The sequence below is a fragment of the Thamnophis elegans genome, chromosome Z (assembly GCF_009769535.1).
Source record: "Thamnophis elegans isolate rThaEle1 chromosome Z, rThaEle1.pri, whole genome shotgun sequence".
Taxonomy (NCBI): Eukaryota; Metazoa; Chordata; class Lepidosauria; order Squamata; family Colubridae; genus Thamnophis; species Thamnophis elegans.
The window spans coordinates 7,670,343-7,697,885 of NC_045558.1; the positions used below are offsets into that span (position 1 = coordinate 7,670,343).

Consider the following 27,543-nt stretch of genomic DNA (forward strand, 5'->3'; position numbering starts at 1 on the left):
TGAAAATGTGCTTGGGAGGTGTGCTAGAAAATGCACACATGCTCTTGCTGAATGTATAAGCTGATGAAGAAATGGAGATGAGATAAATTTCCATTTGGAAAAAACAACAACAGTAACAGTAAAACAATGGAGGCTCTGATTTTGTTGTTGTTGTTTGTTTGTTGTTGTTTATTTCATTTGTATGCTGCCCTTTTCCCCCAAAGGGGGACTCAGGGCGGCTCACAACTCAAACCAGGGAAGGGGGATACAGACAAATTAACAACAACACAAAACAATACATAATTTAAAACACGCAACAATCATACCATTCGAGATAGGGGCAACGGTTCTTTAGCCCCAGGCCTGTCGGAACAGCCAGGTTTTAAGGGCTTTGCGGAAGGCCTGGAGGGTGGTGAGGGTGCGAATCTCCACGGGGAGTTCATTCCAGAGGGTCGGAGCAGCCACAGAGAAGGCTCTCCTCCAGGTAGTCGCCAGTCGACACTGGCCGGCGGATGGAATTCGGAGGAGGCCTAGTCTGTGGGATCTAATCGGTCTAGTGGAGGTAATTGGCAGCAGGCGGTCTCTCAAGTACCCAGGTCCAATACCATGAAGGGCTTTATAAGTGACGACTAGCGCCTTGAAGCGTATCCGGAGACCAATAGGCAGCCAGTGCAGCTCGCGGAGGATAGGTATTACGTGGGTGAACCAAGGTGCACCCACGATCGCTCGCGCGGCTGCATTCTGGACAAGCTGAAGTCGCCGAATGCTCTTCAAGGGCTGCCCCATGTAGAGCACGTTGCAGTAGTCCAGTCTAGAGGTCACAAGGGCGCGAGTGACTGTTGTGAGGGCCTCCCGGTTCAGGTTTTATCAGCAAAAATCTTATATCTTACATCAGAACTGATATGTAGCTGAACTAACTCAAAGTTTTCTACTACTTCCTGGAGAGATATCTGTTGCGAGACAAATACCAACAGCACTTAGACTTATATACCGCTTCACAGTGCTTTCCAGCCCTCTCTAAGTGGTTTAGAGTCAGCCTCTTGCCCACAACAATATGGGTCCTTATTTTATCAGAAGGATGGGAAGCTGAGTCAACCTTGAACCTGGTGAGACAACAGAAATATAAGTACAGGTAATCCTCAAGTTACGAATGTAATCGAGCCTGGCTATTACATTCGTAATCCAAGGGTTTGTGGGAGTGAATCACATAACTTGAATGTAATCACTCCCTGCTTTTGCCCACATATTCGCTAATTGAATGTGTGAGTCATTAAGAGCACAAGGTAACTCAGCCTAGTGCTTCTGACCACCCACGGCTTCCCTTGACTTATTGAGATATCTCATACTCCACTTTCAAACTTTCAAACTTTAATGGTATTTGTATGCCGCCCACTCCCTAGGGACTCTGGGCGGCTCACAGCAAATAAAACAACAATAAAAACATTTAAAACATTTAAAATTACAAAATTAAAATCAACAGAGCATCCATTACATCAAATGGGGCTGGAATACTCAACAGCCCCAGGCCTGCCGGAACAACCAGGTTTTGGTCGCTTTACGGAAGGCTGGGAGAGTGGTGAGGGTCCGGATCTCAGCAGGAAGCTCGTTCCACAAGGCCGGTGCAGCTACAGAGAAGGCCCTCCCTCGGGGAGCCACCAACTGGCATTGTCCGGTCGACGGCACGTGGAGGAGGCCCAACCTGTGTGATCTTATTGGTCATTGGGAGGTAAATGGAGGGAGGCGGTCTCTCGGGTAGCCAGGTCCGATACCATGTAGGGCTTTAAAAGTAACGACTAGCACCTTGAAGCGAGTCCGGAGACCGATAGGAAGCCAGTGCAGCTCGCGGAGGATAGGTGTAACATGGGTGTACCTCTATGTATCCACCCCCCATCCTGCCCAACTGGGTCTCTTATTTTACTTAGATTTCGATGATCAACAGAGCTGTCTCCTCTCCAGCCTTGAGCCAAAGCTTGCCGAAGCTGAAGGGACCATGATGTGACCCTACAGGTTTTGGTTTTCTTTGCAAAAAGCTTTTGCGGATGAAAGCAGAGGGACTCGTGTGTCCCTCCGACCCTCGCTTATGGTGTCAAAGGCAATGTTCCCTCTAATTTTTTTTCAGTGTGAGCGGAAAAGTATAGTGTTTGAGCGGCATATTTTCATGCCTGAGCACCTGAATTTTTTTCACAGATGTCACCTAAGACAACAACAAAATCAAAATAGTCCAAACAAACAGTTAATGCATAAGTAAGCTGAGGAGCAAGTTCTCAACTAAGGAAGCAATATAAGAAAGAAATATAAAAAGCTCAATATGCCAAAACACTTATTTTAGTCTTCATTTAATTACTTGTATTGTAGTCTGATGTAACATCTTTTTAAAGTTAACAAAAACTTAGTTATAGGCCACCTGCTTGCCCATCTCTCTCTGATCTATCAGAAACCAGACGACAGGACCTACACTTGTTCAGCTTAAAATTTGGTGGACTATCTATAGCCATCTATCAAGCTAGCTGAAGGAGAGGCCCTTCAAATAGCATGATCCCAAGCTGTTTATATGTTAAAGCCTAATGCTAGCAGTGTATCTTAAACTGGACTTGGAAGTTAGAAACAAATGTGGTGTTAGTACAAATGATGCAAAATAGATTTAATAGAAGGGGAATCTTAAGGTGGGGGGGATCTTAAGGGTACCTTGAATAAACATAACTTTGAGTTTCAAATAATACTGATTTTGTTGTTGTCTTAGGTGACATCTGTGAAAAAAATTCAGGTGCTCAGGCATGAAAATATGCCGCTCAAACACTATACTTTTTCGCTCACACGGAAAAAAAATTAGAGGGAACATTGGTGAGGACTACCTATAGCCGTAAATGTGAGGTTCTCAGGCGAATTCCTCCAATATCTCTACACGGGATCTGGCATTCTCACCCAAAGTTTTCTTAGAGGAAGGGGCAGACTAATACACTGGCATCCAAGATCTGAAAAAGTGCTGACCCTGCCTTGTGTTGACCTGTTTTTCCTCTAATCAGGTATACCTTCACTGGAATTTATACTTTTGAATGTCTGATCAAGATTCTGGCAAGAGGGTTCTGCTTGAATGAATTCACCTTCCTCCGGGACCCATGGAACTGGCTGGACTTCAGCGTCATCGTGATGGCGTAAGTGTCACCCTTCTCCTTTGAACAATCTATAATTAAGGAGCGGGTCTCCTTAGTTTTTTCCCAAGAGTTGGCAGTATTTATTTATTTATTGTTCGTTTGTTCCATGGCTCTTCCTTATTCTTCCAGTCCAGATACTAGTATCTGAGCAGCTTATATTCCCTTCCTATCCTGTTTCCCTGAAAATAACACCTCCCTGGATAACAAGCCCAATCGGGCTTTTGAGTGTATGCACTAAAAATAAGCCCTCCCTGAAAATAAGCCCTGCCAGAAAATATTGCAACACAGCAACAGCCATGAGATGATCACGCTCGCCGCCTCCTGCACCTAACAAATAATAAGACCTCCCTGAGAATAAGGCCAAGCGCTTATTTCAGGGGGGGTCAAAAGAAAATAAGACCCTGTCTTATTTTGGGGGAAACACAGTACGTTATAAAGATGGTAGAATAAAACAGAGAAAAAAATACAAAACAAAGTAATGATGACCTTGGTACTCAACAACTTTGAGTACTGAAACAGCATGGGGTCCACCATTGAACCCCTAAAATACTTAATCAGGCTACTTGTTTAATTCTAAAACCCAAAAATCAAAAACTCTGCTTATGCTCTTTCACCTAAAGAACAAGAACAAGGAACATACTTCTTTCTGCTTGAAACACAGGAAGCCAGCTTTTCGCAAGTAGGGGAAACTTAACCACAGTATCTTAGTCATAAGAGGCACAGCTCATGGAAAGGCAAAGTTCACCTTGTAAACAAGCTATAGGTTAACCATATTTTTAGCAATATATCTGGGTGGCATTCTGACATTTTCCTTTTTCTGCATGAGTAACCAAGATTCACTTCTCTTTTAGTTTCACTTTACTTCCCTATTGTGGTTTGGGAATCCGGTATTGTAATTTTCCTTAAATATTTGTAATTCTACCCGAAATAACTTTGTGCTGACTTAGGTGAGAAGTTATGACCTGTATTAGTGCACGCCTATATGACGTCTATATGATTTGTAATAACCATTTCAAAGGTATAAAACCTCTGTCAAAATGTACCTAAGTCAGATCAGTTAGGTGCAAATCTACTGGTCTCTTGAATGCATTCAATAATAAACCTTTCTATTCTGGAAAAAGGCATTGTCTCCTATTCTTACGTAAGTAGAAAGGCAGACCCTGTTTTTGCCATTACAGTACCAATTTGGTACTCCACGCATTTTGACATGAACATTTTGTCCCAGTATTCATTGTTTGTTTGGTACTCAATGCACAAGCTAAAACTTGTCAGGGGTGGTTGCTTGCTGACTCTTTACATTTTTCCTTGTGGGAAAAATTCATTTGGTACTCACTGTTTTTTGGTACCCATTACACCTCCCAGAACCAATTAATGATGGGTAATGAGGTACCATTATCAGTATAATAACAGCGCTACTGAAAAAAATATTATAACCACAAAATTAACAATTTGGTTGGTCAAACAATTAGCCAGGAAAATTCTTAATGCTGCATGATTGTAATTCTGTGTAAAAAAGTATTGAGTTAAATCTATCAATTTTTCCCCAATCACAGGAGCTATTGCTCGGTGCAGTTATAATAACATAGTGCCATTAAATGCTTTGCATGAAGGTTAGTATGGGAAGATGGGGCTTGTAGTCCTAGCATGGTTGTCGAAAAGCAGATTCAAAGAGACTGACTTGAAAAATTAATGAGTTTTTGTGTTCTGAAACTTCGTCAAACATATACATCTTCTTGGCTGAAAAACAAAAAAACAAAGATGAATGACTTGTAGTATCAATCTTTCTACTGCTATTGGAAAAATATTGTAATTTAAGTTAATAGATAAATAGGTAAATAAATGTTTTTATGTATGTATGTATGTATGTATGTATGTGTCTGTGTGTATATGTGAACACACACACACACACATACACACACACACACACACACACACACTTGTTTTGCGGAATTAGGTGGAAGTTTTCATAATGCATGAGTGGGTTTATCCATTAGGAGGCCATTCTTGATTTATGACCACAGTTGGCACTATAATTTCAATTGCTAAGCAACACAATTGTTAAGTGAATTGCCCCCAAGTTTATGGTCTTTTCTTCCCATAGTTATTAAGCAAATCGCTGCAATAGGTAAGTGAATCAATTTAGTGCTGTTGTAACTTCAAAGACTCACTAAACAAATAGTTGTGAGGACTGTCTCTAGCAGTGTTAGTGTTGAGGGCCAAAACAGGAGCGCATGCGCAGGGGAACACCAGAAACCGGAAGAGCAGCTCCAGAGTGCACATGCATGAGAGCGCTGGAAACTGGAAGAACAGTTTCCCAGCGCACATGTGCATGCTGGGAAGCTGAGCTTCCAGTTTACGGTATGCATATGCATGCTGGTCACTTGGTCTTAATGGTTTCTGGCATGCATGCATCCATGAGGACCAGCTGGCCAGCATGCATGCGCATGCTGTAAACCGGAAGCTCAGCTTCCTGGAGCATGCATGCACACCAGGGGACTGGTGCTCCCACAAGCACGACAACCAGCTGGCTGGCATGCATGTATGCACCAGAAACTGGAAGCTCAGCTTCCCAATGCACACATACGCACCAGGAGGTGGCTTTTCCACCCTCATGCATGTGAAGACCAGTTGGTTGGCACACATGAACCCAGAAGAACAACGGGCGATGGCTGGCGTGCCAGAGAGATGGCTCTGCATGCCACTTCTGGCACATGTGCCATAGGATTTATCGTGTCCTTGTAATCCAAGATGACCAATCTGTAAATATGGTTCCATTTATTCTCTACTTCTGGCTGGGAAATTCTGGGAGTTGACGTCCACTCATCTTTAAGGGGCCAAGATCTACAAGCCACTAAAATATGACAATGAAATTGTCATCCATTCTGGCAACTTTCCAAGTTTTCAAGAGCCTGGCTACTAAGATACCCCACCATCACCACCACCCACACACTATGGAAATGTTCCCAAGCCTGAATTTTTATGTCAAGGGAGAAAAAAGGATCAATATTTTGAATTCTCTGATAAGAAGCGTCACATTTTAAGCCCATAAACCCTTCTGAAAGGAAACCAAAGAGGCAATTACAGGCCTCATGAGGCCGTGCCTATGTCTTGTTGTACAGAGAATAATCCTGTTTGAAAGACGGGGAGGAACTCTGCCAAGATTCAGAACAGTGGTGGGATTCAAATGTTTTTACTACTGGTTCTGTGAGTGTGGCTTGGTGGGCGTGGCTTGGTGGGCGTGGCAGGGGAAGGCTACTGTAAAATCCCCATTTCCTCCCAATCAGCTGGGACTAGGGGACAGAAAATAAATAGGGGCGGGGCCAGCCAGAGGTGGTATTTACCGGTTCTCCGAACTACTCAAAATTTCCGCTACCGGTTCTCCAGAACCTGCTGAATCCCACCTCTGATTCAAAAGTAGGGAGACCCTGAGTGTGTGTGAGATGACTCCCGCGGAAGCTTCCCCTGATACCTCTCCAGGTGTCAATTTGGAGGAGGATGAACCACTCCCAGACAATTTTGGAGGGGAGTTGGTCAACCAGCTGGCTGAGAGGAATTTGGCTGAACCACAACTGCAGCAGCACAGCTGAGGCTTCAGGTGGGGAAAGCAGACACCTGTGGCTGGTTAGTGACGAGAAGGACGAACTGCCTTCTGCACCTGGCCTGAGAACACACAGCACCATCAGTTAACACTTAGACTTATATACCACTTCATAAGTGCCTTTACATGCCTCTCTAAGTGGTTTACAGAGTCAGCCTATTGCCCCCAACAATCTAGATCCTCATTTTGCTGACCTCAGGAGGATGGAAGACTGAGTCAACCTTGAGCCAGTCAGGATCGAGCTGCTAGCAATTGGCAGAATTAGCCTGCAATACTGCTTTTTTAACCACTGCGCCACCAAGTAGGGCAGAGAAAAGGCAGGAGCAGCGAAGGTCATCCCGGTCACTCACGAGGAGGCAGCCTCTTTAATAGGCTGCACCAGAAATTGGCTGTTTAGCACAGCAGTCAGATGGAGACAATGCGTTGATTTCCTAGCTACATTTTTCTTGTTTGTTGGGATCCCTGCCTTGATTAACCCTCTGTCTTGACTTTGTATCATGGTTTGTGAATAGACTTTTCTTGCCTCTTATGTTGTGGGTTTAATTTCGCCTGGTGAATTTATCCTGTTTGGGAAACTTTCAAGTGCCCTGTGGACTCCTTGGCTATTGCTCTCTGGACTAGCATTGACCTGCTTTTGGCTGGACTTAATTGGGACAGTTCTGGGTTTTTAGTGAAGGGAATTGCTGGGGAATATTAATTAACCCTCTAAACTGCCGTTACGTGTATGTGTGTATGAGCGTGTTTCTACAGAGAGGGGTTAAAAAAAGTCCAGAAAGTGACTACAATCAGGTGAACATTTTCATGATACATAGAAAAAGGGGCGTTTTTTTTTTTTTTGCATGGTCGGGACTGTCATTTTGATGTTCTTCAACCTTCTCCTGTGGGCACCTCTGAGAAAGAGGCTTAAATTTCTCCATGAGCAATTAATCCCCAGTTGTCAGATTTTCCACTTGTATCTAATTTTTGCATTGATTTGCATATTTGTTTTGAATTTGAATTTATTTTGCACTTATTTATTTTGCAAAAACGCCAGCCCAGAATGCTTCAATAACCATTTTTTGCTACTAAAGTAGCCTCGTGGCAAGACAGGCTGCAAGTGCATTTGATAATTGTCAGGGCCCTGGTCTCAGGCTGTTGTTGCTAAATGCCAGGTCTGTGGTTCACAAAGCTCCCCTCATCCGGGACCTAATATTAGACGAGGGGGCAGACCTGGCATGTATTACTGAAACCTGGCTGGGCCTGGAGGGAGGAGTCCCCCCTCTCTGAAATGTGCCCAGAAGGGTTTCAGGTGCTTCATCAGCTGCGATCGCAGAAAAGGGGTGGGGGAGTGGCTGTCATCATCCGAGGATCATTAGTTCCTCGTAGGATCCCTGCTCCGGAGCTTGTCGGCTGTGAGTCCTTGTTGGTGAAGTTGGACCTTCAGGGTCAAGTGGGCCTGTTGCTAACGTACCTTCCTCCCAACAGCGTTGCAACAGCCCTCCCCTCGCTCCTCAAGTCAGTAGCCGAGCTGGCGGTAGAGTTCCCCAGGCTTATGGTGCTGGGGAATTTCAACTTGCCTTCGCTCGTGGACACTCTGATGGGGTGCAGGAGTTCATGGCTTCCATGACAGCCATGGACTTGACCAAGTAATCCAGGGTCCAACTCACTCAGCGGGGCACACACTTGACCTCGTATTCTTCTCGGAGCAGTGGAGGCGTGATCTAGATTTGAGGGGCATTAAGATCTTGCCCTTGTCATGGTCTGATCACTTCCTACTGAGGCTTGACTTTCGGAGACCAATCCCCCACTGTAGGGAGGAGGAACCGATTAAGTGGTTCCGCCCCAGGCCCCTGATGGACCCTATGGGATTTCAGATGGGGCTTGGAGAAATACCTGACATTCTCGTCCACAATCCGGTAGAGTCCTTAGTCGCGGCCTGGAATACAGCGGCGGCAGGGGCCCTTAACCGGATTGTGCCTTTACGGCCTCTCCGAGGTAGTGGATCCAGGAGAGCTCCTTGGTTCACCGAGGAACTCCGGGAGATGAAACGCCAAAAGAGACGCCTAGAGTGCCGCTGGAGGGCCAGTAATTCCGAGTCAGACCGAGCACTGATGAGAGCCTTTATCAGGACCTATCTCGTGGCAATACGGGTGGCGAAATGTGCGCATTTTGCCGCTTTTATTGCATCCGCTGAATTGCGCCCAGCTGCCTTGTTTAGAATAGCCCGCTCCCTCTTGAAAGGGAGGGATGCAGACGACCCTTTACAAGGTAGAGCTGAGGAATTTGTCCAGTTTCTAATGGATAAAGTCGCTCGGATTCGGACAGTCTGGACTCCAATTGCACGGTACCAGCCGAGGTACTGGGGGAAGGTCTTGAGTGAATTTTATGGAGCGAGTTTCAACTTGTCACTCCTGAGGAAGTGGACAAGGCCATGGGAGTGGTGAGTGCCTCCATCTGTATACTGGACCCGTGTCCCTCCTGGCTGGTCTCGACCAGCAGGGAAGTGACACGTGGCTGGATCCAGACAATAGTTAACACCTCTCTCCGGGAGGGGTCCTTCCCGCATCTCTTAAAGGATACGGTGGGGAGACCCCTCCTGAAGAAACCTTCTCTGGATCCAGCCATTTTGAGTAACTATCGTCCAGTCTCCAACCTCCCCTTTGTTGGAAAGGTTGTCAAGAAAGTGGTGGCCTTTCAACTCTGACGGTCCTTGGATGAAACCGATTATCTGGATTCCTTTCAGTCCGGTTTCAGGCCTGGTTACAGCATGGAAACTGCTTTGGTCGCGCTGATCGATGATCTCTGGGGAGCCAGGGATAGGGGTCACTCCTCTATCCTTATGCTTCTTGGCCTCTCAGTGGCCTTCGATACCATCGACCAGGGTATCCTTCTGCGACGGTTGCAGGAGGTGGGAGTGGGAGGCACCGTTCTTCGGTGGTTCTCCTCCTACCTCTCTGACAGGTCGGAGGCCAGAGGTCGACCCCTAGGCCCCTCAATTATGGGGTGCCACAGGGTTCAGTCCTGTCCCCCCTCCTATTTAACATCTACATGAAGCCGCTGGATGAGATCATACGTTGGCACGGGATTAAATATCATCAATATGCGGATGATGCACAGTTGTATCTGTCCGCCCCATGCCAACTCAGTGAAGTGGTAGAAGTGATGTGCCAGTGCCTGGAGGTTGTTAGGGTCTGGATGGGAACGAACAAGCTTGCACTCAATCCCGACAAGACCGAGTGGCTATTGATGCTCCCTCCCAAAGATGGTCCAGCTATTCCATCTCTCAGCCTGGGGGGTGAAATTATACACCCCTCAGAGAGGGTTCGCAATTTGGGAGTCCTCCTGGATCCACAGCTGACTCTAGAACATCATCTTTCGGCTGTGACCAGGGGGGCCTTTGCCCAGGTTCGCTGGTGCACCAATTGTGACCCTACCTGGACCGGGAGGCCCTTCGGATAATCACTCACGCCCTCGTCACCTCAAGACTGGACTACTGTAATGCGCTCTACATGGGGCTGCCCATGAAGAGTGTTCGAAGACTTCAGCTTGTCCAGAATGCAGCCGCGCAAGTGATTGTGTGTGCACCTCGGCACACTCACGTTACACCTATCCTCCGTGAGCTGCACTGGCTGCCCATTGGTCTCTGGACACGCTTCAAGGTGCTAGTCGTTATTTTTAAAGCCCTACATGGTATCGGACCTGGTTACTCGAGAGACCGCCTCCTGCCAATTACCTCCCAAAGACCTATTAGATCCCACAGACTAGGCCTCCTCCAAATTCCATCTGCCGGCCAATGTCAGCTGGCAACTCCCCAGGGGAGGGTCTTCTCTGTGGTTGCTCTGGCCCTCTGGAACGATCTCCCCATTGAGATTCGGACCCTTACCACCCTTCCAGCCTTCTGCAAAGCAACTAAGACCTGGCTGTTCCGGCAGGCCTGGGGCTGTTGAATTTTCCAGCCCCATCTGAGGTTATGACTGTTGGTGTATTTTAAATTGTTTGTCTTTTTATTTTTATTTTGTACCCCCCTCCCCTTCCGATTAGCTGCCCTGAGTCGTCCGGGAATAGGGCGGCATACAAACCAAATAAAACCTTAAAACCTTAAATCATAATAATTGCAATAGGCAGCTTTAAATGAAACAGTTTACATTCTACAATGATACCTTTAATATTATTAAATTACAGCATCTGTTTATCCCAGATCTTTGTGAAGAACTTAACAAGGTGACAAAAACGCCAAATCCAGTCTGAACATAGCAATAGCAATAGCAGTTAGACTTATATACCGCTTCATAGGGCTTTCAGCCCTCTCTAAGCGGTTTACAGAGTCAGCATATCGCCCCCAACAACAATCCGGGTCCTCATTTTACCCACCTCGGAAGGATGGAAAGCTGAGTCAGTCCTGAGCCGGTGGGATTTGAGCCGCTGAACTGCAGAACTGCAGTCAGCTGAAGTAGCCTGCAGTGCTGCATTTAACCACTGTGCCACCTCGGCTCTCTCTCTGGCGTTATGTGTGTAATACCATCATCTTCATTTAAGGACCCCATAATGCCTTGCGGGCTGAAGTCTGGGAAACTGAATGGAGCTAGCAAAGTGTTTTCATGGCCAGATGCCCTTCCTGTCACCAATGTGGATTTTTGTTCAGCAGATATATTCTCAGAGAAATAGTTGCCTCTACCTAGGATCGAACTCACAGCCTCCTGATTGTGAGGCGAGAGCTCCGCCTCTAGGCCACCACACCACTTCTATGTTTGAGAAGACCATAATAATAATAATATTGTTGCTGGACTAGACAGAGGTTGGTACTCTGATCAATTCCTGATAGCTGTTTCTTCCCACTGATTGGTGATGCTTAATGGGAGTTTAAACAGAATCAACCCTCTCTCCCGGATCTGGAGCAGGGCCTAACACTGACATTTGCTGTATGTTGATGTTACAGGTATATAGGAGAGTTTATTGAACTGGGAAATGTCTCTGTCCTTCGGATGTTTCGAGTGTTGAGAGCATTGAAAACAATTTCCATTGTCCCAGGTATGAATTTTTTGGAATAATTTCTCATGGTGATAAGAATAACAAAACAACAGAGTTGGGAGGGACCTTGTAAAGAAGGACGTAAAGTGAGATTTGGACATTAAGTGTGAAACCTACTGGGTCAGGCTGGACAGCCTCTCGGGGGCCCTTTACTTCTATATTAAAAAGCCACATAGGCAGAGTTGCAGCTTGCAATAGAACGGGAAGCAAGTGCCTAACCACAAGATGTTCCGGCCAAAGTCCCTATGTCAAAAGTCCAAACCACAAGGTTCAGATAAAGTTCGTTAATAACACGTAAGCCATACCTGTAACAAAAGGAGAAGACCCTCATCTCCTTATAAGGCTTTCTCCTCAAGGTAACCACTAAGAAATGAGTTAAGTGTCTCCGTGTTATTCTGCCTTTTGAGAATGTATAAGGACGCGTGCTTCAATAATGAAGGCTGTTCAGAACTTGCAATGCTAGCCACGGGCTAGCTTTCTGAACCTGGCTGCCAAATAAACCTTTCCTGTATCCTGAGAAGTCTAAAGCCTGTCATTTTCTGCAACACTTGGAGGTCTTCTAGTCGAACCCTTTGCTCAAGCATTATAAGCTATACCATTTCAGACAAACGGTTACCTAATCTCTTCTTAAAAACCTCCAGTGTTGGAGGGCCCATAAGGTCTGAAGATAATTAATTGCTCTCACTATCAGGAAATTTCTTCTTAATTCTAGGTGGGGGGGGGGTCTACCTTTGATTAGTTTCCCCCCCCATTGCTTCTTGTCCTGCCCTCAGGTGCTTTGGAGAAAAGGTTGACCTCCTCTTCTTTGTGGCAGCTCCAGAGCTATTGGAAGATTGCTATCACATCATGCCTAGTCCTTCTTTTCATTAAACTAGACCAGTGATGGCAAACCTTTTAGATACCGAGTGCCCAAACTGCGTGCATGCACATGCCCAAATGGAAAGGTCATGGACATGTACACATGCACAGCAGAGACCCGAAGGCCAGCTGGCAGGGCATCCCAACACTGTCAGTGTGGCAAGAGGTAAGATATATTTTTTTTGTGAGCTTCTGTTTTTGTCATTTGCAGGGAAACATCAGCTCATGAAAGAAATGCCACAGAGATCTGACCTGTGGCGATGGCGTGCATGCCAGCAGAGAGGGCTTTGCATGCCACCTCTGGCACGCGTGCCATAGGTTTGCCATCATGGAAACTAGACATACCCAATTGCTGCAACCATTCGTATCTTTAGCCTCTAGCCCTCTGTTTGTTTCTCTTCACTGCGCTTTTTCTAGAGTCTCCGCATCTTTTTTGTGTTGAGATTAAAGGTTTTCCAGGGATCCTTGTTGCTTTCTTGTTTCCATTACCCAAACTAGGTAATATCACTAGCGCTGATGTTCCCCCAGTTCTTATGATCTTGACATTTCTTTCATTCTTGTACCTCCCTGCAGGTCTGAAGGTTATTGTTGGAGCTTTGATCCAGTCGGTGAAGAAACTCACAGACGTGATGATCTTGACTGTTTTCTGTTTGAGTGTCTTTGCCCTCATTGGCCTCCAACTCTTCAAGGGGCACCTGAAACAGAAATGTGTCAGGAACTATACGGAATTTATCAATCAGAGCATAAGTAATATTTCCTATGATACTTTCATCAACAATAAAGGTAAGATACCTAAGCTCCTGCCAGGACGATTAAGACATCGTATATTTGGGCCTCCTCTATGCGCTATGTATGGAAAATGGGGGAAAAGATATATATCCCAGAATGAGGCAGTAAGAATTCAATCTCATATTTGGGACTTAAAAAAACCTCAGGATGTAGGGAGATTGTCTTGATCTTTTTTATTTAAAACTAGCTGATAATCCGTAGTTGCTCAGGTATTTATTTATAGGGGAAAAAATGTCCAGACCAAACATAATTTCTAATGTAGGATTTTCCCCCTTACGAGAGGGAGTCCCCTTGTGGAGTACTGTGAAGCCGTTACCATGGCAACTCCACAACACTGTACAGTAGAAGCCATTTTACGGCAGTACAGTAGCAGCCATTTTAAGGCACAACAGGCTGCATCTTAACAGAACACACGTCCCGAGGGGCTTTAGGGGTCTCTTACTCCCACAGTATTTTTTTCTAGAGAGTAAGTCATCTGTGTATCATGTTTGGTTAAAATTGCTCCAGATGTTCCAGAACGAACACACACACACACACACACATACATACATACATACATACATATATATACATACACACACACACACACACACACACACACACACACAAAATGTGGCTTCATTCAGGATATGCTGCTGAAAACTACTTTCCTGCATAAATGCATATTAGCAATTTTGTATTTAAAAACAACATATCCAGAAAGGCAGGGGGGGGGATAAAGATGTATTTTTGACTGAATATTAAGAGAAAGATGTTTCAGAAGAATCTGGAGAGATGGAATGGAAGAAAATTTGGGGAAACAGGGATGATTTGTTTGCAGGACATCCTAATATTTTGATGATCGAAAACCATGGGCCTGAGGAGCTGTTCCATTATTTATAGAGCTGGTCTTTCTGATTTTGCAGAAAACTACCAACTGAAAAAGGGCACTGAAGACTATTTGTTGTGTCGCAATGGCTCAGATGGAGGGTAAGTGGGTCTAGCTATTATTTGCATATTTGAAAATTTCTCCCTTGATTTGAAAGCTCAGGATGGCTGCATTTCAACAGGATAAGAATCTGGATATTTTTCCCCCTATTGTTCCTGCTGTGACCACAGGCAGTCCCCGACTTACGACCGCAATAGAGTGCAAAATTTTCATTGATGAGCAAGACAGCTGTTAAGTGAGTTATGCCCCATTTTATGACCCTTTCTTGCAACCTTTGTTAAGTGAGTCACCCCGTTGTAAGTGCCCTGTTGACTTTGCTTGTCAAAAGTTTGCAAAAGGGGATCACGTGATTCCGGGACACGACAACCGTCATAAATACATGCCAGTTGCAAAGCGGCTGAATTTTGATCACATGACCATGGGGATGCTACAATGGTTACAAGAATGAAAAATTTTCGGTGCTGTCGTAAGTTCGATTTGTCACTAAATGAATGGTTGTAAATCGAGGACTACCTGTACTCATCAAATTTGGATTCTGCAGTTGAACCATGAACTGAGAGTAGTTAACAATGAAAAAATAAAATACCAAGAAAGGACAAATAAAAATGTCCTTTTCAGTAGACAGGAGCACCAGGAAAAAAATAAACCTTAAAAACCTACATGAGACAAGTTTTAATTTTCCAAACAAACTACATTCCACTCCTACATAGGAGTCTCTAATTCTAAATGTTGTAAGAGAAACATCTTCCCCCATAGGCCCCAAAGCCGAAACTCTTACTTAAAGACAAAAGTCAAATCTAGCAAATCAAAACTTGAACAGATGGAGAGTTTCACAGTATCCTATGGCCTACAAACACATAAACAAGAATATAAAAAAACATTTAGAGCAAAATACATTATTTTCACTTAAGAAGTTCAGCTAGCAGGGTTTTCCTCCCCCTTAACGGATGTCACTTTACACTTAGGCCAGCCCCCTAACTTCAATGGGGTGCGTGGGGATTGAACTGCAGGCATATTCCATCAATAGTTTGGATCCCTGTATGTCACAGGTGCCAAACTTGCCGTTATGTGACGTTTCATGACATTTTCCTCCTTCGCGGAGCCTGGGGGTGAGGCATGCCCTGCGCGTGACGCATCTGGCCTGCAGGCCACCATTTTGACACCCCTGATGTAGGTCCTCACCTAACGACCATATGGGATTCACTCAACAACAGCAATTGGGGTTGTCAGAATTGCCATTGTTACAAGTAGAGGAATCTCTTAATCGCCACATCACTTAGATCAGGGATGTCAAACCGGATTTCTTTGGGGGCCAGCGGGGGGGCAGGGAGGGGGAGAGATGGAACAGACACAAAGCAGGGCATGAGGACGGCCTCCAGCAGTACTCTGCCAGCCAAAAACGGTCTGCGTGGAGGCTGCAGGTGCCCCCCCCCCTGTGCCCCGTTTTGGTCGGCAGAAGCACCATGGGACAGTGATATTTCCAGGCCAGCCCCGCGGTGCAGATTTAAGCATCCCAAGGGCTGGATCTGGCCCGCGGGCCTTTAGTTTGACAACCCTGTCTTAGAGATACAGTGGCTGGTCCCAATTATGGTCATGAATCGAGGACTACCCGGACTCTACTTTAAATGAGAACATTGTCTTTTTTAGGACCTGCCCACCACAATACGCATGCCTGAAAGTCGGAGATAATCCTGATTTTGGCTTCACCAGCTTTGATACTTTTGGCTGGGCTTTCTTGTCCTTGTTCCGCCTCATGACGCAAGACTACTGGGAACGCCTCTACCAACAGGTCTCTGTGTGTGTCTGTGTGTGTGTGTGTGCGCGTGTGTGTGTGTGTATATAGCTCTTTTTAAAATTTCTCTGCAGCTTGCTAAAGTTGCTTTTACTCATGCAAAGTCGCAAATGGGCTTTTCCAAATTGGAATTTCTTTTTTGTTTTTCCCCTTGGAAAGGTTTCACTTCCCCTCATTCAAGAAGCTTCTTTAGTTCTGGTAGAAAATAGAAGGATTCATTTTCTTTGCAGTCCTCTGGTCCGTTTGCCCCGCTGAGAGTCGTTAAGGCCACTTGAGGGATTACCGTATATTTTTTAATATAAGACGCACCTTTTTCCTGCCAAAAAGAGGCTGAAAATCTGGGTGTGTCTTATACACTGAATACAGCAATTTTTGCCTCCCGAAACCCCACCCCCTTCACCAAAATGGCCATGCATAGCCTTTAGGAGGCTTTCAGAGTGCTCCTGGGGGCTGGGGAGGGCAGAAATGAGCGAAAAAAATTGCCTTTTTTTTTGCTCAATTTTGCCTCCCGCAGCCCCCAAGACCACTCTATAAGCCTCCTAAAGGCTATCCATGCCCCTTTTTTGAAAAAAAAACAACCAGGACATTAAAAAACCTTTTTTTTTACATTTGCCTCTTCAAAACTTTGGTGTGTCTTATACTCCGGTGTGTCTTATACTCCAGTGTGTCTTATACCCTGCAAAAATACGGTATCTGTATCCTCAGAGTCACCTGAATCAGAGTGCAAATGGGTGTAAAACTTTTTTTGGGAGTGTTTGAAATACCTGTTTTCAGAGGGGTAGGGGAATACAGGAAAGTTAAGTTGCCTGTTGGAAAAAACACCTTTGGGACAACCATGACTTGGATGATTGAGAATCTGCACAGGCATTTACTCAAAGAAAGCTCTCTCCGTGCACAAATCTATTCTATTGGATGAAATCTATTGCTTAGTTCCCTACTTGGCTGCTGGTGTATGTTCTCTTTTGACCTGATTGCAGAGTTTATTTACTGATTTAATAAAATGTTTACACCCCATCTCTGGTCGCCCAAGCATCCTAAAGTAAAGGAAGGCAGCATGAATATTGTTAGCACAGGGGAGTATTTTTAATTATGATGGCCTCCCGCAGCCTGAAGTGCTGGTAGGTTCACTCCATGAGCGGAAAACTCTTTTCCCCTCGTCTGAGCTCACCCTGAGAATGATAAATAGATTAGACTACATGGGGTCACTGGATCAATGCTTGGGAATCTCTCAAAGATTAGGGGGATCCCTGCAGCTTGATAAGTAGCTAGGCATGTAGGCAATGTGTAATTGTGGGAAATACCATGAAAAATTTAATGGAAAGAATGCTTGGTTTCCACAACTTGCATTTTTGCCCAGTTCCTCTTATTTTGGAGTTTTAGAAAGAATGTTGAGCAAAGATTCTACACATTTTATTACCACTGGTTCCCTGTGCACACACCTTCCACGCATGTGCTTTGTTCGTGCATGAACCTTCCGCGCATGTGCCCAGCCTCAAAAACATGCCTAAATATGATGGCATAGAGCAGTCCGAACCAGCTGAATATCAACTCTGATTCTACATATATACAATGCAATACAATAGTGAGTTGGAAGGGACCTTGGAGGTCTTCTAGTCCTGTGACCCATCAAAACCGCGCTCGACTAAGCCGCACCCGATTAAACCGCGTCGCTGACATCATCAACAGGGCGACAACAGCCAGCGCGGAGAAAGAAGGGCGCTTTAAATAGCGCTTTGAAAGCAAGCCGATTCAACTTAAGGTAAGGGTTAGGTTTAGGGTTAGCTTTAGGGTTAGCTTTAGGGTTAGGTTAAGGGTTAGGGTTAGGGTTAGGGTTAGGGTTAGGGTTAGGGTTAGGGTTAGGGTTAGGGTTAGGGTTAGGGTTAGGGTTAGGGTTAGGGTTAGGGTTAGGATTAGGTTTAGGGTTAGGTTAAGGGTTAGGGTTAGGGTTAGGTTAAGGGTTAGGTTTAGGGTTAGGGTTAGGTTTAGGATTAGGTTTAGGGGGGTTAGGTTTAGGTTTAGGGGTTAATTTTAGGTTTAGGGTTTACAGCGTGCTTCTGTCTCCGCGCTGTTGTCGCCCTGTTGATGACGTCAGCGACGCAGTTTATTCGGGCGCGGTTTAGTCGAGCACGGTTTTGTGGTGGAACCTTCTAGTCCAACCCCCCTGCCTAGGCAGGAAACCTTATACCGTTCCAGACAAATGGCTATCCAACATCTTCTTAAAGACTTCCAGTGTTGGGTCATTCACAACTTCTGGAGGCAAGCTGTTCATATTCTGATGTTCATTGCACAGTTTTGGTACCCCTCATTTGGAGCACCTCAAGTTGGTCAAGATGTGGGACAGCTTGGGTCAATCCTACTGTTAGACTCTGCCTAAGATTTGGAGTGTCATGAAAGAGATGGGTGGACTTAACTTTCCATTTAAGGAACAGGACATTAATAAATAGGCCCAGCCATTTCTCACCTGCTGGATGTCCTTCACTAGACAGGGGTACAAAGCTGTAACAAATAGCCATTTTATTTATATATCAGCTTTATTATTTTTTTATAAACAAGTCCAGGAGGTGAAGATATCTCCTTCTCCCTTCTATTTTCCCAACCCTGTGAAATGGGTTGGGTTGGGTTGAGACAGAGTGATTGGACCAAAGTCACCCAGCTGACTTTTATGCCTAAGGCAGGATTAGAACTCACCATCTCCTGTGATTGGTTGAAAGTTATCTAGGCAGCTTGCCTCCAGAAGTTGTAGGTGTTCCATCACTGGAGGTTATTAAAGGCCGGAGAACCAGTTGTCTGAAATGGTATAGAGCCTACTGCTTCAGTTGGACTAAAAGACCTCCACGGTCCCTTCCAGCTCAGTTCTGATTGAGTAGAATCAACCTCTGCCTTTAGCATCTTCCAATATCTCTGCTACCCAGTATTTGTTGATCAAAATATAATACTTGCCTATCTCCCTCAGAGAGAGAGATGTACAAATATAATTGCTTGCTTGCTTGCTTTAGCTGAGTACCCAGGATGACCTTTGCGCCTATAGGATAAGGAGTGTGAGTGGGAACCCACCTGAACTGGTAGTAAAAAGATTAGCAACCCACTTCTGATAAGGATCCTACAGAGAATATTATCTGTATTCCTGGAATTTCTGTATTCCTGTAACACTGTATTCCTTGGTGCTCAGTAAGCCCACAACACCACAATGGTGGGGCAACACAGCAAGGCCTATGGAGCTAATCTTTGGGGCATCCTATTCTGATTTAATAAAGGAGCTAAAACTTTATTAATGTCTCCAGCCCTTGTTACTTCAAGATATTAATTATAACATTTAATCACCAATATTTTTTTAAAAAAGATTCCCATACTGCTGATTTCTCAATCCACTGTAAATCTTGATTGCACATTTATCAAAATGATTACACCCCTTAGCAGAGTGTAAGTTTCCACTGATGGGTACCACACAGCTCTAGAATAGGAGCAGCTGGGAGGGAATGGTTGAAGTTGAAACATCCGAGGGCAGGGAAAGAAGTAAGAGCTGGAAAGAGAAAAAAAACAACCTAGAATTAAGGAGAAAGTTCCTGTCAGTGAGAACAACTAATCAATGGAACTGCTTGCCTCCAGAAATTGTGGGTGCTCTGCTCCTTCTTGGGAGGTTTTAAAGAAAATATTTGGTGCCCATTTGTCTGCAATGGTATAAGAGTCTCCTGCTTGAGCAGGTGATTGGACTAGAAGACCTCCAAGGTTATCTCCAACTCAGAGGTGGGTTCCTACCACTTCGCACCTATTCGGTAGAACCGGTTCGTCAAATCTACCGAACTGGTTAGAAGAGGTTCCACCAGTGGACCCAGAAAACAGGCCACACTTACAGAAGAGGTTCCAAAATTTTTTGAAACCCACCACTGGTCCTTGGATATGATTATTCTACACTATCATGCTCATATTTATAAAACTCAGTGCCTCTGTGAAAGGTAAGGATGACTACTGCGTTTGTGGTGCAATCAGAACATTGCGTGTGTTGAAGTTGTTTTAACGCAAACCAAAGATTCCTTTTAAAAAACAAGTTTACATCATATTCCTATGCATGCCAGTGCTGTGTGTCAGGTAATTTAAGGTGGTTCTGACAAGTGTCGTCGGCATCTTCATATCCGGTCACATGGCGGCAAGCCACTCCCATCTGGTCACATGGGTGGCAAGCCACTCCCACAAAGAAGGCCACACCCACAGAGTAGGTTTGAACAATTTTTGAACCCCCCCCCCACTGCTCCAACTCTGTAATTCAGTAATTCTGTAAATGCTAATCAAAGATTGTGTCAGAAGAATTATTTGGGGTTCCAACTCGAGCTGGGGTTGCACAAAAATAAATAAAAATGAGATCCAGAGCTATAAGGAAAGAAGAAATATTTATTCCTAAAAGCAAACAGTTTGCCTTTAGGGGCAGCTGTAGAGAAATGGGGTACGGCAACAGACATTTATGGGGGAGTTTATCATGGTATGGAAGTCCCTACATGCTAATTCTAGGGTGACACTTGAAGGTCATGTCCGTGTGTGTGTGTGATGTTTATTCTTGTAAACATGGAGTTCTTCTTCAAGAACTAATTTAATTAACTCTATTGTGCTTGAAGACCTTATCCTTTGATATGTGGATTAGGTGTGGATAACGTATTTAGGTGTTTGAGGAAGTTTGGGTAAAGGATTCCCCACCCCCCATTTTCTCATCCTGCTTCTTTCAGCTTGACTGTCAGTAATCTAGTGGAAATGCTGATGCTCAACCATTGTGGATTCTGTTAATGTATTAAGGGACGATGGAAACAGTGTAAAGAATAATATATTGTGATATAAAGCTTCTCACAATTGGTTAATCTACTCTTCTAATTTCAGACACTGAGAGCATCTGGGAAGATCTACATGCTGTTTTTCGTGCTGGTCATTTTTCTGGGCTCGTTTTATCTGGTCAATCTAATCTTAGCTGTGGTCACCATGGCTTATGAAGAACAGAGCAAGGCCACCATTGCTGAAACAAAGGCCAAAGCGGAAAAATTACAGGAAGCCATGGAAATGCTAAAAGAAGAACAAAAGGTGTCTATAAGTCTGGCTGCTTTCATTAAAACGACTAAAAGAACATTGTGCAAACCTCCGCTTGTTGCAGAAAGGATAAACCTGGGCAGAGGAAGTCCAAAAAAAAGCTAAGATGTCAGTTACAAGTGTGTAATTGAAGCCCCTCCCATTTTTACATATTTCATCATATATAAATACATTTCAGGAAATAGGGAGGGGCTTCAACTGTATGTTCATGGCTGCCATGTTGACATTTTTTTCCAATGATCTTACCCCACCCCGCTCCTTGCAGGCTCACCAACCAATTGGTGGGATTCAAATAATTTAACAATTGGTTCTCTGCCCTAAAGGGACTCAGTGGCTCACTGGCTAAGATGCTGGTCTTGTTGATCAGAAATGTAGGCAGTTCAGCAGTTCGAATGCCTAGTGCTGTGTAATGGAGTGAGTTCCCATTACTTGTCCCAGCTTCTGCCAACGTGGCAGTTTGAAAGCACATTAAAAATGCAAGTAGAAAAATAGGAATCACCTTTGGTGGGAAAGTAACAGCATTCCATGTGCCTTCGGCGTTTAGCCATGCCAGCCACATGACCACAGAGACGTCTTTATGCTGGCCTTCGGCTTTGAAACGGAGATGAGCACTGCCCCCTTAGAATCAGGAACCACTAGCACATATGTGCAAAGGGAACTTTTACCTTTATCTTTACGTATCTCTGCCCTAATGACCAGCTGGGTAGGCGTTGCTCAGTGGTCATGTGACTGTGTGGGCATGGCCAACTCAATGTCTCTCATGTCAATGGGCCTTAGCTGTTACAGTGTAATAAGGGTTAACCGGAGAGGCAGTTTTTGTAAGCTGGGCAATAAAGATGAGGCTAGAAACAACACCAGAATGTTTCCTTCCTACCTTCCTTACAGGATTAGTCCTGTAAAGTGGGGAAAAAAACAAAAGGAGATTTCTTCCAACAACCGGTTCTCTGAGCTGCTTAGAAAGTTAACAACTGGTTCTCCTGAACAGGTGCAAACTGGCTGAATCCCACCACTGCCCCCCTGGGCTTGTATAGCAATGATAGCAATAGCTCTTAGATTTGTACTCTGCTTCACAGTGCTTTTCAGCTCTCTCCAAGCACTTTACAGAGTCAGCCTATTGCTCCCAACAATCTGGCTCCTCATTTTACCGACCTCGGAAGGATGGGAGGCTGAGTCAACCTTGAGCTGGTCAGGATCGAACTCCAGGCTGTGGGAATGCAAAGTTAGCCTGCAATACTGCATTCTGCCCACTGAACTGCCATGATTCCTATGATTACACTTTTATCAGACCATCTGGCTTGACTACTTAAAGCAAGTTTGGTGACTACAACAGAAAAGATATTTGTTTATAAGAAACTAGCCGATAATCTGGCGTTGCCTGGGTATTTATTTATAGGGGGGAAATGTCCGGATCAAACATAATTTCTAATGTTGGAATTTCCCCTTTACCAGAGGGAGCCCCCTTGTGGAGTACTGTGAAGCTGTTACCATGGCAACTCCACTGCGCTGTACAGTAGAATTCATTTTACAGCAGTACAGTAGAAGCCATTTTAAGGCACAACAGGCTGTATCTTAACAGACCACACAGCCGATGGGTGTTAGGTTAGTTACCCCCACAGGATTTTTTCCAGAGAGAAAGTCATCTGTGTATCAGGTTTGGTTGAAATTGCTTGAGGCGCTCCAGAGTTATGCTGGAACATACACACACACACACACACACACACACACACACACACACACACAGAGCCATATATGTATATAGAGAGATAGCAAAGCCTAGAGCCTACCTAACTACCTCACCTCACAAGGAAGTGAGACCAAGAACATATACCATATCTATGTGTGCCAGGAGAAAAGGAAGAAGGAAATGGCTCATATTAGCAAGGAAGGAGGGAACATTATGTGTGTGACTTTGAATGTCCTGCATGAAAGATTGGAGAGAAATTTCAAATAAATATTTTTGGAGTCAATGCTAGGGGAGGTGATGGAGAACTATTGTTCTGTTATGCTTTTGAAGGCTATCTTGTTTGGATTTGCAATGATATACCAGAGATATTTTTAACAGGAGAATATTAAAAAATATTACAGTTGAGAAAAGATCGCAATTACTTTGGGAGTCTTTTAGACTAGGAGTCTCCAACCTTGGCAGCTTTAAGACTTGTGGACTTGAACTTTAAGACTTGAAGCCCGCAACTCCTAAAGTTACCAAGGTTGGAGACACCTGTTTTTGGCAAACAAGGTAAACTAGCATCTGGGAAGCTGTCCTTTTAAATAGTGATATTTTTAAAAACATGTATGTGAAAATAGAGTTTTATAGTTCTCTTTCACTCTTTCTACAATCCAGGTATTAAATGCCAGAGAAAATGATAGCATGTCTGTTAGCTCCTTCGAAGTGTCTCCAACATCTAAGGAAGACAAAGAACGAAGCAACCGAAAGAAGAAACTAAGCATGGAAGATTCGGGGCCAGCCTCAAATGATAGTCATCGGAAAACAGTACATTAGTGTTATGTTTTGCTTATATACAGTACAGATAGTCCTCGACTTACAACAGTTCATTTAGTGAATGTTCGTAGTTAAAACGCCACTGAAAAAAGTGACTTATGACTATAATTCACACTTACGACCATCGCAGCATCCCCATGGTCACATGATCAAAATTGAGATGTGTGGCAACTGGTTCATATTCATGATGGTTGCAGCGTCATGGGCTTGTGTGTAGGTTTGTGTTTGTGTATCACACCCCTTTTGTGACATTCTGACGAGCAAAATCAGTGGGGAAGTCTGATTCACTTAACAACCATTTTACTAACTTAACAACTGCAGTGATTCACTAAATAGTGGCAAAGAAGGTTGTAAAACAGGGCAAAACTCCCTTAACAACTGTTTCAACAGAAATTTTCAGCTCAATTATGGTTGTAATTTGAGGACTACCTGTAATACTCTCCTTCCTTTTAACTTTTGAAAAAAGGCTCTTGCAAAACTGGAAGCTTAAGCTGTGAAAATAAAATGTACCAATTGAGAAAACTTGACTCCAATATGCAAATCACCAGTTGCTGATTAAAAACACTTGTACTGACGTTTTTTAAGTAAATTTACCTTCAAGAAGTGACATAGAAAAGCAGTCCATACTGTGCAATTTAATATTTCTTTTTTGTAATATATATATATATATATATATATATATATATATATATATATATATATATATATATATATATATATATATATATATATATATATATATATATATATATATATTCCCCAACCCTGGGTCCGCAAAGTAATCCTAAATGGCAACAGGATTTCTTTGGGGTTTTTTTCTTTGAAAACATCTATGGAGATTCTTTTTTTTATTATTATTATTTTAATTTTATCAATTTCATATATACATTGACAATTATATGATCTCATAACTGTTATTAATAATATGTATTTATAACAATTTTTCCCTACTGTTGACAATATACTTGAAGATTGCTTTTTTAACATCCCATAGATCCATCTCATCTTACAACGGTCCTACTTCTTCTTCCCTCCCTCCCTCTTTCCTTCCCTCGCTTCTTCTCTCCTACTCCCCTTCCTTCCCTCCCTCCTTCTCCTTCCCTCCTTCCCTCCTTCCTTCCCTCCTTCCTTCCTTCCCTCCTTTCTTTTCTCCTTCTCTCCTTCCTTTCCCCCTTCCTTTCCTCCTTCCTTCCCCCCTTCCTTCTCTCCTACATTCCCTCCTTCCTTCCCTCCTTTCTTCTCTCCTTCCTTCCCTCCTTCCTTCCCTCCTTCCTTCCCTCCCTCCTTCCCTCCCTCCTTCCTACCCCCCTTTCTTCTCTTTCTTCTCTCCTTCCTTCCATCTATGGAGATTCTTAATCATCCAGACCACGGTTGTCCCAAAAGTGCTTTTTAAAAAGCAACGGAACTTTCTCAGTTTTTTTTTCCTTGAAAACGTTTTTGCTTCTCACCCAAAAAGCTTCTTCAGTTCAACTGAAGATCGGAAGGCTCATTTGGATAAGAAGTGAAATGCTTTCAAAGAAAAAAAAAAAACCTAAGAAAGTCCATTGATTATTGGAAAAGCAACTTTGGGACAACTCTGACCTCATGATAAAGCATAAATCACACGCTTAGTCCCAAAAACCCTCTTTTATTAAACGGCTGTGAATTATGGTCATTCACAGCCCGTAATGATTCACAAATAGCCTGTGAAGAGTCCGACAGAAGTCTGCCACAGTCTTTCAGGGTAAGGCTGATAAGCATCCACCTTTATCTCCTTTGAAACTCTGCCAGAGATGGAATTGCCAATTAGTTTTGCAAGGCCAAATGGAGCATAGAGTCAAACTGAGTTTCTCAGAGTTTGAACCAACCAGAATGAACAAATTGTTTTCTGCAAAGGCTCATGTTAATTTTCTCCTCTTTTACGTCTTATGGGAAGAGCCAATCATCTCCAAGCCTTATTCCCGAGTCACCCCTTTTGTCTTAACTGTTCTTGCCTTCTGGCAGTCTGTGCATGCGCACACCGGGAGCAGGCTCACACTGTCCTTCTGCCTTGCTGATGCCAGACTCCAGAGGCAGCACATCACTATCAGATGGCCTTGTTCCCCTCTCTGCCTCCAATGCAGAGCCCTCATCAGAGCCTTCCCCAGACTCCAGGACTGGCCCATCTTCCTCCCCAACCTCCTCACTGTCCGACTCAGCTGACAGCTCCACAGGCTGCCGGTGGACCACAACGCAACCATGACTTGAATGATTGAGAATCTCTATACATATGCCCCCAAAATAAGTTGCAGAAATAAATCATAAAAAAACATTCTTTATTGAAGGGAAGTCCAAGACTTTCATATTTTTGCTGCATTGGGCAGTAGATTAACAGTCCATCATTTTATTTGAGGGATCCTTGGTACCTACTCTCTGAGCTTGGTTGTTTTCTTGCAAGCATTTTACTACTAAGTAACTTCATAGGTGCTAATGGGCTGTCTGCAAGAAAACAACCAAACTCAGACAGCATCAAGGAGCCCTCAGTTCAACCCTGAGCTATACATATTCTCCTTTACCAGTAATTTATTTATTTGGAGAACTTCCATAACTGATGGAAACCAATGTATGCCAATATTGCATTGCATTTTGTTTCTCCCATCCTTGTTCCCTGCAGATCTCCAGCTATGGTTATGGGCCTTCTTCAAACCCAGCAAAACGGAGGCCAAGTCATGAGAGTGTCTTCAATTTCCACCTATCAGGAAAAGAGACTGGAGCCAAGACTGAATGTGGGGATGACGAATCCAACAGTGTTGGGGAGATGGAGCGTGGCTATGTTTTTCCTACACGCAGAGTAAGCACTCAGAGTCTAGCCAGCTATGTATCCCATCCAGCTACTCCTAACTACATGCAATCCAATAGATGGAACGCCGGAGATGATTGCAACGGGATGATCTCCTTGGTGGGACCTGGTGGAATGAGGTCTTTGAACATGGAACCTCTTTCAGGAGAAGGCATATTGCTCCCTCCTGTTATGGAAAGCCCCAGAATGAGCAACCAAGTGAGTTGAAAATATTAGCAATTATTCATACATGAGGTTATGCTTCATAGGCTCTTCATGATGCAGATGTAGCTACGCATACACTGCTGTACAGTGTTGTATATTTGACATTGATGTCTTTTGAAGGATCCCAAATAGGGAACACAGGCCAATTGTCTTTTGAGACAACATAGGCTATATATATATATATATATATATATATATATATATATATATATGTGTGTGTGTGTGTGTGTGTGTGTGTGTGTGTGTGTGTGTGTGTGTGTGTGTATGTGTATGTATGTATGTATGTATGTATGTGTGTGTGTGTGTGTGTGTATATATATATATATATATATATATATATATATATATATATATATATATATATATATATATATATATATATATATTGGCAGTGTGTGTGTGTTTGTGAGCGTTCTAGAATAATTATGGAACCCCTCGAGCAATTTCAACCAAACTTGGTGCACATTTGACTTATTCTCTGAAAAAAAACTGTGGGAGTAACCAACCTAACATCCCTCAGGATGTGTGTTCTGTTAAGATACAGCGTGTTGTGCCTTAAAATGGCTTATACTGCACAGCACAGTGGAGTTGCCATGGTAATGTCTTCACAGTACTCCACAAGGGGGCTCCCTCTGATAAGGGGGAAATTCCAACATTAGAAATTATATTTGGTCTGGACGTTTCCCCAGTATAAATATATACTCAGACAACGACGAGTTATCGGCTAGTCTTTTCTTAAAAGGGGGTCATATCTTTGAGATTATATCAACTGTACTTCATACTATACAAGTGAGTCCACAACTTATGATAGTTGAGTCCAAAATTCTGTTGCTAACCAAGACGGTTGTTAA

General features: G+C 43.8%; 1 protein-coding gene across 1 annotated transcript in view; it reads left to right on the forward strand.

Annotated features, from left to right (window-relative positions):
- The window catches only part of LOC116520661 (sodium channel protein type 5 subunit alpha-like), a 75,992-nt gene that overhangs the window by 3,610 nt on the left and 44,839 nt on the right, over nucleotides 1–27,543 (forward strand). The window contains exons 4-11 of the mRNA XM_032234943.1: nucleotides 3,003–3,131; nucleotides 11,645–11,736; nucleotides 13,168–13,377; nucleotides 14,289–14,352; nucleotides 15,959–16,100; nucleotides 20,967–21,164; nucleotides 23,512–23,661; nucleotides 26,303–26,686. Of these exons, the coding sequence (XP_032090834.1) occupies nucleotides 3,003–3,131; nucleotides 11,645–11,736; nucleotides 13,168–13,377; nucleotides 14,289–14,352; nucleotides 15,959–16,100; nucleotides 20,967–21,164; nucleotides 23,512–23,661; nucleotides 26,303–26,686 (1,369 nt within the window). The remainder of the gene's footprint in view (nucleotides 1–3,002; nucleotides 3,132–11,644; nucleotides 11,737–13,167; nucleotides 13,378–14,288; nucleotides 14,353–15,958; nucleotides 16,101–20,966; nucleotides 21,165–23,511; nucleotides 23,662–26,302; nucleotides 26,687–27,543) is intronic.